This window comes from Lactuca saligna, chromosome 7 (genome assembly GCF_052625555.1).
Source record: "Lactuca saligna cultivar CGN05327 chromosome 7, ASM5262555v1, whole genome shotgun sequence".
Taxonomy (NCBI): Eukaryota; Viridiplantae; Streptophyta; class Magnoliopsida; order Asterales; family Asteraceae; genus Lactuca; species Lactuca saligna.
In genome coordinates, this window is record NC_136423.1 from 158750916 (window position 1) to 158767667 (window position 16752).

At 35.1% G+C, this 16752-nt stretch overlaps 1 protein-coding gene across 1 annotated transcript; it reads left to right on the forward strand.

Annotated features, from left to right (window-relative positions):
• Positions 1 to 9284: 9284 nt before the first annotated feature.
• Positions 9285 to 9809, forward strand: LOC145007385 (uncharacterized). The gene has a single exon (XM_078966330.1). The coding sequence runs from the start codon at positions 9285 to 9287 to the stop codon at positions 9807 to 9809; it is 525 nt and encodes a 174-aa protein (XP_078822456.1).
• The last annotated feature ends 6943 nt before the right edge of the window (positions 9810 to 16752 follow it).

A 16752-nucleotide genomic window follows, 5' to 3' on the forward strand; every position in this document is an offset into this window, starting at 1 on the left:
TCCTTTGGTGATGGTCTGAAGATGATTCTAGCTATATGGCAAAAATAAAAAAGAACCTAAAAGAATTTCCACCTCTATATCATCCTAATGTAGATAATAAATTAATTATTAAAACTAATGCTTCAGATAATTGTTTGGGAGGAATCCTTAAAGCAATAAATTATGAGGATCAATCCAAAGAATTGATTTGCAAATACACCTCAGGATCTTTTAAGAATAACGAAAGAAAGTACCATTATAATGAAAAAGAATATATTACCGTTGAAAGAGTAATTGAAAAGTTTTCAATCTATTTAACACCTGTAAATTTTATAGTAAGAACAGATAACAAAAACTTTGCTTATTTTTTAATAAATAACATTTCTGGAGATAACAAACAAGGTCGATCAATTCTATGGAAAATGTGGTTTTCCAAATATAGCTTCGAAGTAGAGCATATTAAAGAAATATCTTTGCAGAATTCTTCACTTGAGAATTCCAACAGAAAAACTAATCAGGTTTGATACTCTTTTCATGTAGGAATCAAAGCCATTCGATGTTATACTTTGGTGGTCTAATGACCCAAGAGGTTTTAACCTCAATCCATAATTTGGACTACAGGTACATAGCCTTTCTCAAATGGAGAAAGAACAAGAGCTTATGCTCAAACAAGCTCTTGTTGAGCAAGAATTGGAATTCGTCAGAAACTAATTAAAATTTGTAAAACTATTTATGTCCTAACATAAAAGGAACTTTCTTTTCCCTCCTTTCCTATAAGTCAAGAAAAAATGTAAGTGTTCAAAAGAGTATCGAACAAAAAAAGGTCAATGTTTCACCTCCTTTAAAAATAAAAGAAACGTCTAGTCCTGAGCAACGTCTCCAAGTAAAGACTCAACAAATCCATTAAAGGTTTTGGATTTAACAAAAATCTAGATAGGAGTACAAACTCCAATAACGATGGTTACACCCTTAGACTTTAATCTAAGACCTAATAGGAGAATTCAAGTCCCAAAAATTAAAGGTACACATTCATGATCAGGATCACCTGATAAGGGAATTCAAATCCCAGGGGAATTGTTACAAATTCCAAATAAAAAAATCAAAACCATACTACGTTGTATTCAATGGACCCAATGCTAGTATATTTGAAGACTAGAATATCACCAAAAAGGTAACAAAAGGAATTAAAAGTATTAAACATAAAAGTTTAATAACTTTCTTGAAGCCAAGCTAGTTGCAGATCAATACACAAGAACTTAAAGATGCTCAGAACTACAACTTATTACTGCAGAAGAGACCTTAAGGCCTAACACATTCAAATTAGCCTTAAAATTCTACCAAAAGTTCCAAAACCATTCTTGGAAGCCTTCCAAGAAGAACTCCCAAAAATACTGAAGAAGTCACATTTGACCTCCGAGTAGAAATCAAGATAAAAGACTTTGAGTATTGTTACAGGTATGCTCGATGTACAACGGAAGAAAATTTTCTAGAAGAAAAATTCTCCACTATTGACGGGAAGAATTTAAGCCACTACAATTTCTACAAAAATGCCAACTCTTTACAAGTGTATGAAGCATTTCAACTAGGATTTGAAAAAACCATCTATCCTAGTCAAAACCTGCAAGAAATAAATCTTTTCTCTAAAAGCTTTACAAAAGCAATAAAAACATTCAGAACAAGATGCTGCAAAAAGGTTCAAGACATTTTTCTAAAGTTCAACAGTAGAATCCCATACTGGAATGATAAGGATGAAATAAAATATCATCCTCATCATTTAGTACAGATAGGCATCTGCAAACAAGAAACCTATCTGCCCAGCAAAGCCATGGAAGAAAAGCTTGAAAGAGCCTATATCCTCCAGCTAGCAAAATCTAGAATTGAAATATTTATCAATAAGGTTTTCAGTTTTTCAACAGATGACAAGATCTTCGTCAATGGATATGATGCTAATGAGAAGACCTTAATCTACAGCAAATACAGCAAAGAGATTTCTCCGGCCAATGAACAACTATTCTTAGCCTTCCAAAGATAAGCCACTACACAATAATGTAGTTAGTGGATCATTTGGTCAGCAGTGACGTAAAACACTTGTATCATATCCTCTCTATGCTTCTATAAATAGAGAGTTATTCTTTCATTTGTAGGCAGAGTGAAAATACGAGAGCCTTATGCATTCCTATTGAAATCTGCAAATGTGTTAGTAAAACCCCATATTGGGTTTATAGTTTGAAACTGTAAAAACCTTCGGGTTTTAGTTCATTTATAAATAAGAGAAGTTTTGTTAATCCATCCTTTGTGAAACTGTCTGTATTTTTAAAGTCTGAAGTCTTATTCATCGTAATGCTCTAGTACTAACAAGTACCGCCAATCAGAAGGACGTAGGGAAGAAGGAACGATCGACACTAAGATTGACGAAGAGATCATAGAGCCTCACGCACGAGCAAGGTATGAAAACTATTTTTTAATTTATAACAAAACTATCCTTTTTAGAGGTTTTTTTTAATTTCACAAACTATAAACTCTATAATAAATAATCTTTTATAAAAAGCATAAAATTATATAACAACTCAAACGAGTAGTAACAAAGTATTAGCCACTCAAGAACCTAATAAGTTCATGATTTCTCAAATAACAGATTGCAGAATTGCTATTAAACAACTTCAAAGAAATTTAGATTATATTAATGATAGAAATTTCTTTAATAGATTTAACACTACAAACGTCTCTACGTTATGATTTTAGAAAGCAGATAAATGCTAAAAATAGAAGATTTGCACACATTCGTATACAAAATCACTTAAAAAAACAGTCTTAACTATAATAAAAATCATTTAACGGAGTTAAAAGATAAGCTTTTAACTTAAATTTATCCGCAACCAATTCCTAGTATATATATATATATATATATATATATATATATATATATATATATAGATATATATATATGTATATATATATATTGACAATTTCTTGAAATTTAAGAGGTATACACATTACAACACAATGTACAACCTTATCAAGCTTATATTGTACAACATTGTATCTTTTCCCTCTCTCTCTCTCTCTCTCTCTCTCTCTCTATATATATATATATATATATATATATATATATATATATATATATATATATATATATATATATATCAAAAAGGGGCTATAAAAAGATCAAAATTTAATAAATTAACAATTCTAACATTTCTTAACGTATGGGTTTCGATTTATACATATATATTGCACATATTTATGAAACAAACTCATAACACAAGAATATATATTAAGTATATCAAGAAATGGTATCTACAAACCTTAAGTGTATATATATATATATATATATATATATATATACACACACAAGTATATAAAAAGGGAATACAACCAAAAATACATACAATCTTATAGGATTTGAAGTGCACACCCAAGGTCAATAGAAATTCAAGCAAGTACATAAGACTAAATCAACCTTCACTCCCTTCAATGTCACACAAACCCATGTATTCTATTTATACAAACAAATACACAATCAATACATCATACTTATACACACATGAATCAATGAATGTATTGTACTCTCAAAATCCTTCCAAAATTTTCCAAGTACCACAAATCCATTAAAAAGTCTTCCAAAATTTGAGTGAAGATCACATATTGCAGAAATTAATCAGTCTCACCTTATTCCCACAAGAACTCTCGACCCCTCTCTTATTTTTGTTCACAGATTGGCTGTTCAGAAACACACAGGAGGTGTGTTGAGTCCCTGTGAAAACAAGGAGGCGACAGCCTCTCTTCTACCTCTTGATCGATGTCTACAGCATTGCCCTCCTTCTTTCCCCCTGTTCACCACCGGCCAAAAGAAGAGGCTGCCAGCCGCCACGGCAGTCCTCCTCCTCATCCCACTTCTGTCGAGTGCCAATCCCACAAACACCCCTGTGAACACAAGAAACAAACCGAACATCCTTTCACTATATCGATATATGTCAAAAGCAAACCCAAACATCCAATTCCCAATAAGTTCTATAAATAAACAAATAAATAACAAATAGAAGAAGAAGAAAAAGAAAGAAGAAGATCAGGGAACCGCCGGAGCAGCCGCCGTCCACGTACCTTTAAAACCACCGAGAGCAAAACCGACCGAAGTGGGTGTTTCCCCGGAGCAAACATCGGAGACAGAAGCCCCCTTTTGATTCCCCACCTTCGCACCTTCCTTCCGAGACAGAAGAAGCGCAGGATCCGCTTTCGTTACCCCCCCTCTACAAACGAATAAGGAACCGGAGGTGCTCTTCTCCTCATCGGGTCTTCCACCACCGAGCCTTCCCTGTCACTGCTTCGTTCGTGATTAGCCTTCACGATCAGAGGAAACTAACGACCGGAGGTGCCTTTTCCCGTCGCTGAGAGCATAAGCTGCCCCCGTTCTCCTATTTCCTTCTCGGCAGATGAATCATCGGACGCGCTTGTGTGCTTCGTTCGTGTATCTGTTCGCTTTCATTCATGTTCCATTTCCTTCGATTTATCAGACGAGGGCACAAAAGCGCTAATTCTTTTTATTTGATCCTATTGGCCGATTCAGCCCCTACAAATATTGAGTAATGCCAAAACAACCCTTATTTGTAAAGATTGATCAAAGATGGTCACTTTTGATTAATTAATTTACTAAGTAAACCACCTTTTGCTGAGTTATTTCCAAAGTAGCCACTGGAACTCTTTTAAAGCCCATGAAATGTGACCTCGCAGTTATTCACGAAAAGTTTCACCAAAATGAACCAGGATCAAGATCACGCTACAAAAGTGAGTTTCTACAGCCCATCTTTTATTGTATTAATATTTGTGAGAGAATATATGTGTGTCTAATTAAGTTTTGACGATTTACATTAGTTATACATTAAAATAGCATCATATTTTGATATTGGTCAAATGCATTTGAAATAACAAATCGAAAATGTATAGATCTTCAATAAATCGCAAAAGTTATAGTAGAATGCTATAAATGACATAATTATCCCTCGTTGTGATATATTACTTAATAATATCAAAAATCACAAAATTATATGGAAATTGCTATGACAACACAAGTTGGTATTGTAAATCACAAAATGATGAATTCACATGTATAAGTTGAAGTATTGACGGGAAGCATGAAACAATATACAAATGACCAAAAATATTATTCGATTATAAAATGAAGTACATTGTCATACATTGAAGGAAACACTCAGATTATGAAAATGTATAATTAATAGATAAAATTATTCAAATTTAACTTTTAATATATATTGTCGTGTAAAAATGAAAGGAAATGTATTAATATATTTTTATATTAATTATATAAATACAACTCAATTTATTAAGTTATGGATTTTTATTGCAATAAATAACATGATCGAATTCACGACTTAAGAGTCGTTATTTGCGAAATATTGTATTGCATTAATCATGTAAATTATAAATATTATAGGCGTTCGATATACTTATAACGGAGAATTTAGGATTACGATGCCTAGACACATTCTTAGGATCCATCACACCCACGGGACGCTCTATATGATCTACATTTGTTCTAAAAGCTTTATGAGTTAGGATTATATCCTAAGCTGCATGGGTTATGTTTGTACAATACTAAGACCATACATATTAGCGGAAAGTCCTCTGTGTCATAATCGTTAATCTTATGGAATGAGGAACGTCAGGTATAAGTTATGTATTGGAGACTTATATGGGTTGACATCCCGCCATCAGTTGCTAGCTACAACCATCGATTGACGAGTTGAAACAAGCATTGGCGTTTCCTAAACGATAAATTCCACGACAGTAAATAATCATGGGTGTGAACTTTCAGCACTAAAACTTGCAAGTGCTGGCGGAGAGGCGTTTTTCATAGTTCGGTTATGACCTCATTATAGATCCTGAGTCTGTCTTGTCACCATATAGAATCGATATTGGATTGTACGAGGTTTTTGTTCAGTGGTACTAGTTGAAAGAGATTATATGTAGTATGATAGATTGTGACTCAAAGTGATAAGATAGAATCGATATTGGATTGTACGAGGTTTTTGTTCAGTGGTACTAGTTGAAAGAGATTATATGTAGTATGATAGATTGTGACTCAAAGTGATAAGTGTTAATATTACCAGAAATTAAGTTGTATAATACTTAATTAATATCACGATCTGACTGATTGAAGTTTAATAACATATAATTAATAAGTTATTTATATAAACCCTTTTTTTATACGAAAACATAATTTTTATGTAGGAGGAGTTTGCACCGCTGGTTAAATGTCGGTTCCTAAATTAAGTAAGATAATACTTAAAAAATACTACGACACGAATTTACAAAGTTTATAAATTTGAAACTTATGAGTTTTACATATATACTATACGAGTGCTTGTACAAGGTTTTAAGAGTAAATTCAGATATTTTATATTTTTCACAATAAGTGATATGACTTTCTTTCATATAAAAGGGTATTTAAAATCTTTATATAAAAAGCAATTTTTGGTCATGCGAACCCTAAATATTTGTTATAAATTTGATTTTCTCATATATTCAACAAATGGTTTTATTTGGATTTGAGCAAACGATATATTGTTAAATGAATCTAAATACACTTTTAAAAACCGTTTATTTTTATACTTTTGATAAAAAGATATGTGTTTATACAAGCTAGTCAACCAGAGAAATTTTATAAAACACTTGGATTATAAAATTACTTCGTGTAAAAACATGTAAACCCACCCACAATTTTTGTTGACGTATTTCAAATACATGTATTCTCAGGTAATTTAGCAGGTCGGAAGTGTTCACTCTGTATTTTATTATCGTTAGGGACAATATCCACCAAATATCCAGGATCCTCAGCTACCTCCGGATCTCGACTATCACCGTTATTATTATTATTTAACATTTATAACGGTTATATTTTGTTCATAACTTACACATGTGCAGAAGTAGTCAAGGGAAGACCAATTCTCAACGAAGAATCATCTCAACTATGCTAAGGACCCAGAATACTTAGGCAAATAACATTCATGAAGCTGGTCATAGAGGATCCCGGAAATATCAGACATCTTGTTGGCTAGTTTAGACTATAAATTGACACTTGTATCCCACACACAACACATTATTTTTCATTTGTTCTTAGTGAAATATTCTCTGTAATCATCATTTTAAATCAACAAAATCATCAAGGCAAGTGATTATTGTCACCTCCCAAGGTTTTTTGTCAAAGATCCTAGCAAGGATCAAGGGCTTTCCGTGTAAACCATCATGTCACTCTCTTTTATCATGTGCTAACGCACAATTTGAACATCATAGCCTCTCATTCAATTTTGTTGATTAGTACTTTTGTAGTTTTTGCCCAAAACAATTTGGCGCCCACCATGCGGTCGTGGTGTTCAAAATCATTGAAAGATCATTTCTACACAACCGATCATTTCTTCATCCTCTACTCCTTCCATTTCAACCAAATAACAACCTTCTCCTCCGAGAAGGCCCCCTAGTCAGAGGAAAATGTCTGACACTTCCAAGAAAAGCACCCCTGCGGTCACTAACCAAGGGAATTTGGGATCTTCAGGACTCCAGGATCCGACTGACTCGATCACTACTACATAACTCTTAACTATGATGAGGAAAATGACATAACATGTGACCCAACATCAGGAGGAGAACAGAGCTGATATTTGCATATTTAGTCTTATATTAAGTATAAATTTTTATCATTTTTTAGCTAATTTATAGCATATCATGGACAAAAGGTAATTAAAAGTGTTTTAATTGTGTTTTCAGTCCAAAAGCAAAGCTCGGGAGCAAAAGCAAGTAGGAGAAGGGGTTAGGAGCTCGGGAGTTGAACAAAGAAGAAAAATGCTAAAAATATAAGGAACTCGGCGAGTAGGGTTGACTACTCGGCGAGTCGCATCGAAGGATCGAGAAGATAAAGACTCTAAGACTTACCGTGCACAGGAATTAAGCGATGGACTCGACAAGTTGGTCATGGACTCGGCGAGTCGGTTCAAATCTATAAATACAGCTTTCCAGATCGACATAAAGAATTCTGGAACCCTTGGGGAGAAGTAAACTGCGAATTAAAGTCAGGAGAGAGCTGGAGAAAGAAGACACAACCCTAAAACCAATCCCGAAGAATATTTGAGGCAAAACTACAACATTATTACTTTAATCTATTGTTCTTCATTATGTTTAGACTTTTAGATTTCGTTTTTATGTTGTTAATCTCCTCAATCACGAGCTAAAACCTTTAAGCTTCTGTTTGGGGAGACAAAATTGATACTATGGATTGATTATATATGGTAGGATTGATTTAATATTGGTGATTTTGTTGATTCTAGCTTGTTAAAGAACCTTATGTGTAAATGATAACAACTTTTCTGTTAATAGGAAGATAATTAAGTTGCATGAACATCTCTTAATTGCTACCTCATATAATTTATGTGACCACTTCATTATATGGCTAGGATTAGCGACTGTGAAACTAGAATCAATAGAAAAATAGATAAATTCATGTGTGAGCTTGTATGATGACCATCAACAAGAGGTTAACTAAAGGACCAAATTAGTTAGCTATTACAAGTCTAAATTAACCCGAATATATAACCTCGTGAATGAAATTAAATTAGACAACAAGCCACTGTTTGAGTTAGTTTGTTCTCTAAGAATTAGTGCAGCGAACGTGAATCTAATTACTTGAATCGGTAGCCAATAGAAGAATTAATCCATTTCACTATTACCATAATATCAACCATAGGATCAATTGAGTTGAACTAAACTGAAGTCCCCTTCGTCATTGAATTTAGTTGAATCTTTGTTTTTCTAGTTTTTAGTTTAAGTAATAGTTAGTAAGTTTCTAGTCTTGTAAAACTAGAGAAAACCCCTTTTTATTATTTAAATTTAGATAAAATTAGTTTTTAGTTTTAATTTACCGTTCCCTATGTTCGATACACTACTTATTTACCTTACCACAATTGATAGGTCCACTGCCTTTGTGTGTTTATTTTATAATTAAAAGTAGGTTTAAAACTAGTTGAGTGAACACACATCAAGTTTTTGGCACCGTTGCTGGTGAACTTCCAAGTAAAACAGAGAATAATCCAAGAATGGAGAATGTGAATGCTATAACATACAGTTATGGGGAACTTTTCACTCCTCTAACCCTGCACAGAAGGTCTCAACAAAGGTACAACCAGAAAAGACAAAAAGACTTGAGTTCAGCAAAGCCCAACCCGACTCGTTGAGTCCCTCTAATGGACTCGACGAGTCCATGCCCTGATGACAAATCTGTTGTTTCCTTAAAGCATTACATGCCTCCTTTGCCATTTCCAAATCGAGCCATACCAGATGAAAAGGTCAAAGCATACAGAGCTTTCATGGAACATGTTAAAGCCCTTCAAGTCAACATCCCATTTGTTGAAACGATGCTTCAAACACCCAAATATTTGAACTTGCTAAAGGGTCTCTTTGCTGCTAGAAAAGATATGGCAGAAGTCACGAAATTAGTATTAAATGAACTACCAGAAAAGAAGGGCGATTCGGGAAGCATCTCCATTCCGTGCCAATTTGAAAATATACTTGCTACTCAAGAATTGACCGATTCGGGTGCAAGTATAAACTTAATGCCTTTTTCTTTCTTCAAGAAGCTGAAGTTACCAGAGCCAAGGTTTATTAATATGAAGATCCATTTGGCGGACAAGACGATCATTTATCCAAGAGGTGTTTGTGAAGATCTTCTCATAAAAGTGGACAAATTTGTATTCCCCGTGGACTTTGTAGTGCTTGATATGGAAGAAGATCCCAAAATTCCAATTATGTGGGGAGACCATTTTTGAATACCACATGCGCATTGATAGATGTATGTGAGTCCACACTAACATTAAGGGTAGGAGATGAGTCAGCTGTGTTTAAAGCTATACCAGAGATTAAGCAAGAAGAAGCAAGAAAAGAAGAAATTTCCTTCATTGATTTGGATGATGAAATACTCCAAAAAGAACTTGCACTCTTATAAGAAGAAGATGCAAGTAAATTTCTACTATCTTCTGGAGGAAATAATGATGTTGAAAAGGACTTAGAGGAGATAGAGAAGATGCTGGAAGGAACTAATTCAGAAAACATAATGGAATGTGAGGAATTCGCACCGACTCACCGAGTCAAATTGACAGACTCGACGAGTCCAGTCGAAAACTTCATCAATTTGGATATTCTTGACCTTCTTGTCACCAGTCCCTTGTCTGATTTGGACATGAAGATTTTTCCTAATTCTTTAGAAGATCGAGTAGCAGAAGGCGGAATTGTTAAAGCATATGGTAACTTTCAACACGTTCAAGCAGCTTGCCTCGATACAATAATGCAAGAAGATGAAGACATTCCACTTGAAGAGGAGGCAAGTTTTGGAGAAGAAGGGAATGCAACGGTTAAGAAAGATGATGTTGATAATCCATTCATTGAGTCACGTATAACCAAACCTCGAGCCCGAGTTTTTATCAATTATGAAGTAATTAAGTTTAAAGAAGGAGAAGTACAAAAGAGGGTTCAAGAGAATGGGGTGAAGAAGAAGAAGATGGGGAAAAAGAACATGCATGAAATTGAAGAAGATGCCACAAGGAAAAAGAGATAAGAATTAAGATGGGCATACAAGAGGAAGATACATGCCTATAAGACGAAGTATAAACCGCAAAAGATTAGGGGTGTATTCCCGATGCAGGAAAATGAAGAAATGTAGATGGGAAGGAGTCCAACTAACGACTCCTTAAAAAGAAGCGCTTGGCGAGAGGCAACCCGTTATGAGAGTTTGCTTGCTCTTAGCTTTCTCGTTTTATTTTTATTTGATTTTCGTTTTTAGGATTTTCTTTTTCTGTTTTCATCTTCTAAATCATCAAACATGACTGCTTGAGAGTACGCATGTTCTGAGTGTGGGGTGGTTAAAATATTATAAATACATGGATAAAATTATAATTTTTGAAATGTTTGCGAGTGATTCGGCGAGTCTGACCTTGACTCGACGAGTCTATTCAGCATCCGGATGAGTTTCAATTCGCGACTGTACTCGACGAGTCTGACCCTGACTCGACGAGTCGATGTTATTTACAGAAAAAAAAAATTATTATATTTTTACATCTGGTAAAACTAGGGTTTTTACCCTAATGAGATCATATTCCATTCATACTCGCCGTGCGCCCACTCTTACTTTCTCTCTCAAACACTCATCAAGTTCTTCAATTTTTTCAAAATTCTCAAATTTCATCACCAAAGGTACTTAATTTCTTCCATAATTCTGTTAAATTCATGATTTTTAGATGTTATAAGGTATCAATTTTATAGAATACCCGTTTTTGAAGTTTAGTGAATTGTTAGGGTTTTGATTTTGGATTAATTGTGTTGTTTTGGATGGATGTTCTTGCTCTAATACACCTTATGGACATCCTTGGACAAACCCTTGGACGAATTTTGATTTTTTATGGTCGAATTTTACAGGACCCGTCGACTGACTCCTGCAGTTCATCACACTCGCCGAGTCGTTCATGGACTCATCGAGTCAGGAACCCAAAAAAAAATTTGTTTTAACGCGTTTCTGTGTCTTCTGGATTGTTTGTTAATTGTTTTATAGGAACCATGTTTTCACGTGGATGAAGCTCTCGAGGAAGTCAAGGAAATTTTCGTTGGTTACATTTTCCACAAATCAACTCAAATTCAACAAGGAATAATTGGAAGAAGAAGCTTGAGGAGCTCAAGAAAAAAGAGATATGTGTTCCCAATACAATTGATTGGGAATGGTTGGGGGAGCGTTCGTTATGAAGAAGAGTTGGCCCCTTATATAGTCAATACATTTGTACACAATGGAGTATCCATTACATGTAATGGATGGAGTCGTGTCTTCCGTATTCGAGAACCGATCTATCGTGAGCTGTGCTTGGAGTTCTTTTCCACAATACATTTCCAGGGTGTGGATGATTATTACAACCTCGAAAGTGTTACTTTTTGCCTTGGGGGTGAGCTTCGTTATTGTTCTATGGTCGAACTAGCTTGGAGATTGGGGAATGTGGTCAACACGGATGCATTTCCTACATTTCTGGAGCATTGCCATAATGCATTTCTGGATGGGATCACAAGTTCAAGTTGGTGGAACAGCATTGCTAATAAAGTTTACATTCCGAAGTCGGCTCAAGAAGGGAGCATACGATCACCCACACACCGCCTTATTCACCGGCTTATTTCGAACACCATTAACCAAAGGAAAGATGATGACAAGGTTTCTAACCTTGATGTTTTCTTTCTTTGGAGCATCATTACACCCGATACGTTTTGCAACATTCCATGATGCATCGCTTCATACTTGGCGGAAGGAGCGGTCAAGGACCGCAAAACTTCAAAAATTAATGGTGGCATGTTCGTGACACGTTTAGCCCACTCTTACAGGTTAATGACTAGCGGTGCTTGGAACTTGCTAACTGAGATTCCGACATCTCCCTTTAATCCTATTCTTTTTTGCAGGGCACGTATTATTGAAGATTATGGAGGAGGTCATTATGCTATTCCACATGACGATCCGATGATCGGGCCCGAGGCACCGGGACGGAGGGTTCAATCGAGATGTGAGCGGGAAGTAGAGTAGGAACTGCTGGTGATTCCGGTGGACAATGACGAAGTACCAATGGATTGGTACAATGTCGATATGAGGAGGCTCCAATATCAAATGGCGAGGGGTATTAATTTTAGCAACGAATCCCACGTGCGACTTTTTGACCATTTTCATATTCCACACATTGATGGAGGTAACTTCCCGTACATTCATTCTTGGGACGAGGTAATTAACGCAAGGCGGAGTGGAGCTGGTGGGAGCAAGGTTGTGCATGGCCATGATGAGGAAGAAGGTGATTAATTTTTTTTATGTCTAATGGAACAATTTTTATTTGTTTTTTTTATTTTGTTTGGTGTGTTTTAAATTCTTAATTAGGTCTTAAACTCTTTTGTGCTTAATGTTCTATTTGCCTTGGTTTATTTCAGAATTCGGTTTAGGAAATGCTTGCATAAGGAGTCTAGAGTATGTGAGAAAAACATGGAAACGAGTCAAGAAAGATCAACGTATTGAGTTTGAGTGTCGAGTCCGGTCTGAGAGGGTTTATGAGTGAACGTTTACTGAAGTTATGGGAGGTTTTGAAGCCCACTAGAAGCTAGATTCAGGATAGAGTTAATTTTGTTCCCCCAGCGCTGACTCGCCGAGTACATATAACCTACTCGACGAGTCGCAGTTCATTTTCACGATTTCAGCAATTTCGCGCTATTACTTGACGAGTCGTTTATATGACTCGACGAGTCCTTCATTTATCCACCACAAGGGCTGCTGACTTGATGCTGATGGCTACACCACTTGACCATTTATTCTTTGCAATCAATTCCTGAAGATTTTACAGTATTTTTCCTGCACATTTGAAGCTACGCACATGTGATTTGATTCCCAAGACATGGATGAGCTTTTCCATGGCTAAAGTCGATTAAAGTAAGAGCTTAATAGAAGATGATCAACCTATCAACTGCTACCCCATGGGTGTTTGTTCCAATTCTCTCTATATTTCATGTTTTTATTTTCATGCATAACATGCAATGAGGACATTGCATAAATTAAGTGTGGGGTAGAGGTTGATTTCATCTTAGTAAATTTAGAATTTTAATGTCCTAATTTAGGTCAATTTTTAAAAATACCAAAAATGTTACTTAGTACTTAATTTAGAAAATTTTGGTAAAAAGTAATTAGGATTCCATGTTAGAATTATGTTGATGATTACATGAAGACCCATATAGGATTTATAGTTTGAAATTCTAAAAACCTTCAGGTTTTAGTTCATTTATAAATAAGAGAAGTTTTGTTAATCCATCCTTTGTGAAACTGTCTGTATTTTTAAAGTCTGAAGTCATGCTCTAGTACTAACAAGTACCGCCAGTCAGAAGGACATGTGAAGAAGGAACGATCGACACTAAGATTGACGAAGAGATCATAGAGCCTCACGCACGAGCAAGTTATGAAAACTATCTTTTAATTTATAACAAAACTATCCTTTTAAAGTTATTTTTTTTTTTTATTTCAGAAACTATAAACTCTATAATAAATAATCTTTTATAAAAAGCATAAAATCATATAACAACTCAAACGAGTAGTAACAAAGTATTAGCCAATCAAGAACCTAATAAGTTCATGATTTCTCAAATAACAGATTGCAGAATTGCTATTAAACAACTTCAAAGAAATTTAGATTATATTAATGATGAAATTTCTTTAATAGATTTAACACTACAAACGTCTCTACGTGATGATTTTAGAAAGCAGATAAATGCTAAAAATAGAAGATTTGCATACATTCGTATACAAAATCACTTAAAAACGGTCTTAACTCTAATAAAAATCATTTAACGGAGTTAAAAGATAAGCTTTTAACTTCAATTTATCCACAACCAATTCCTGGTGTGTGTGTGTGTATATATATATATATATATATATATATATATATATATATATATATATATCAAAAAGGGGCTATAAAAAGATCAAAATTTAATAAATTAACAATTCTAACATTACACGTATGGGTTTCGATTTATACATATATATTGGACATATTAATGAAACAAACTCATAACACAAGAATATATATTAAGTGTATCAAGAAATGGTATCTACAAGCCTTAAGTATATATACACACAAGTATATAAAAAGGGAATACAACCAAAAATACATACAATCTTATAGGATTTGAAGTGCACACCCAAGGTCAATAGAAATTCAAGCAAGTACATAAGACTAAATCAACCCTTCACTCCCTGCAATGTCACACAAACCCATGTATTCTATTTATACAAACAAATACACAATCAATACATCATACTTATACACACATGAATCAATGAATGTATTGTACTCTCAAAATCCTTCCAAAATTTTCCAAGTACCACAAATCCATCAAAAAGTCTTCCAAAATCTGAGTGAAGATCACATATTGCAGAAATTAATCAGTCTCACCTTATTCCCACAAAAACTCTCGACCCCTCTTTTTTTTTTCACAGATTGGCTGTTCAGAAACACTGAAGTGGTGTGTTGATTCCCGGTGAAAACAAGGAGGCGACAGCCTCTCTTCTACCTCTTGATCGATGTCTACAGCATTGCCCTCCTGCTTTCCCCCTGTTCACCACCGGCTAAAAGAAGAGGCTGCCGGCCGCCACGGCAGTCCTCCTCCTCATCCCACTTCTGTCGAGTGCCAATCCCACAAACACCCCTGTGAACACAAGAAACAAACCGAACATCCTTTCTCTATGTCGATATATGTCAAAAGCAAACCCAAACATCCAATTCCCAATAAGTTCTATAAATAAATAAATAAATAACAAATAGAAGAAGAAGAAATAGAATGAAGAAGATCAGGGAACTGCCGGTGCAGCCACCGTCCACGTACCTTTTAACCACCGAGAGCAAAACCGACCGAAGTGGGTGTTTCCCCGGAGCAAACTTCGGAGACGGAAGCCCCCTTTTGATTCCCCACCTTCGCGCCTTCCTTCCGAGACAGAAGAAGCGCAGTAGCTGCTTTCGTTACTCCCCCTCTACAAACCAATAAGGAACCGGAGGTGCTCTTCTCCTCAACGGGTCTTCCACCACCCAGCCTTCCCTGTCACTGCTTCGTTCGTGATTAGCCTTCTCGATCAGAGGAAACTATGGACCGGAGGTGCCTTTTCCCGTCGCTGAGAGCATAAGCTGCCCCCGTTCTCCTATTCCCTTCTCGGCAGATGAATCATCGGACGCGCTTGTGTGCTTCGTTCGTGGATCTGTTCGCTTTCATTCATGTTCCATTTCCTTCGATTTATCAGACGACGGCACAAAAGCGCTAATTCTTTTTATTTGATCCTATTGGCCGATTCAGCCCCTACAAATATTGAGTAATGCCAAAACAACCCTTATTTGTAAAGATTGATCAAAGATGGTCACTTTTGATTAATTAATTTACTAGTAAACCACCTTTTGCACTTTGATGAAACGATTAACGTCATAGAAGAGACATCTTACAAAGAAACTTATGTATATATTTCAGAAGAAGAAGTAGAATATCTTTCTTTTGACATAGAGCTTAACTGTGGGATGAATAAGACCGAATCACATTTTGATCATCTTAGAGAATCTTCTTTTCAAGGTGAAAGAAGAAAAAAACTTAAAACTGAACAAGGTCATAGAACTGGCTCTATACCAAATTTTCCCACCGGAAATCCAAACCAACTCGGAACAAACATTCACAATATTTTCAATACTGCAATAAATAGAAAAGAGTTATCGACAAATGGACTTTGGAAATAAGTCTAATCATTCAAACTAAAAAAGAAAAATATGCAACAAAAGAATCTATCCTTTTATTGCTTGACCATAAAACATCATGAATAGTTCAAAATTTTATCAAAAATACAAACTAGATTAGTCATAATTCAATGACTGTATTCCAAGACATGCTTGATGCCATCTACATGATGTTCCTTGGTATAGATCTTATAGAAGACAAAACCAATGAACAAAAAGGAGAGAAAGAAAAAGCCAAATCCAAACTTATGAATCTCACCATATGTGATATTTGCTTTCTAGATCATTACACTTGTGACTATGAAACAAATCTTTACAAAATAAATGATTCAACCCTATATCCCGAGTTGATCAAACAATATCTATTAAAAATTCCTATTGTAAGACAACAATCTCATAACAATTTTATAGCCGAATCTACAAATGCCACAATTTACAATCTTGC

Coding starts and splice junctions, on each gene's coding strand:
- LOC145007385 (XM_078966330.1), top strand. CDS start 9,285: ATGCCTCCTTTGCCATTTCCAAATCGAGCCATACCAGATGAAAAGGTC.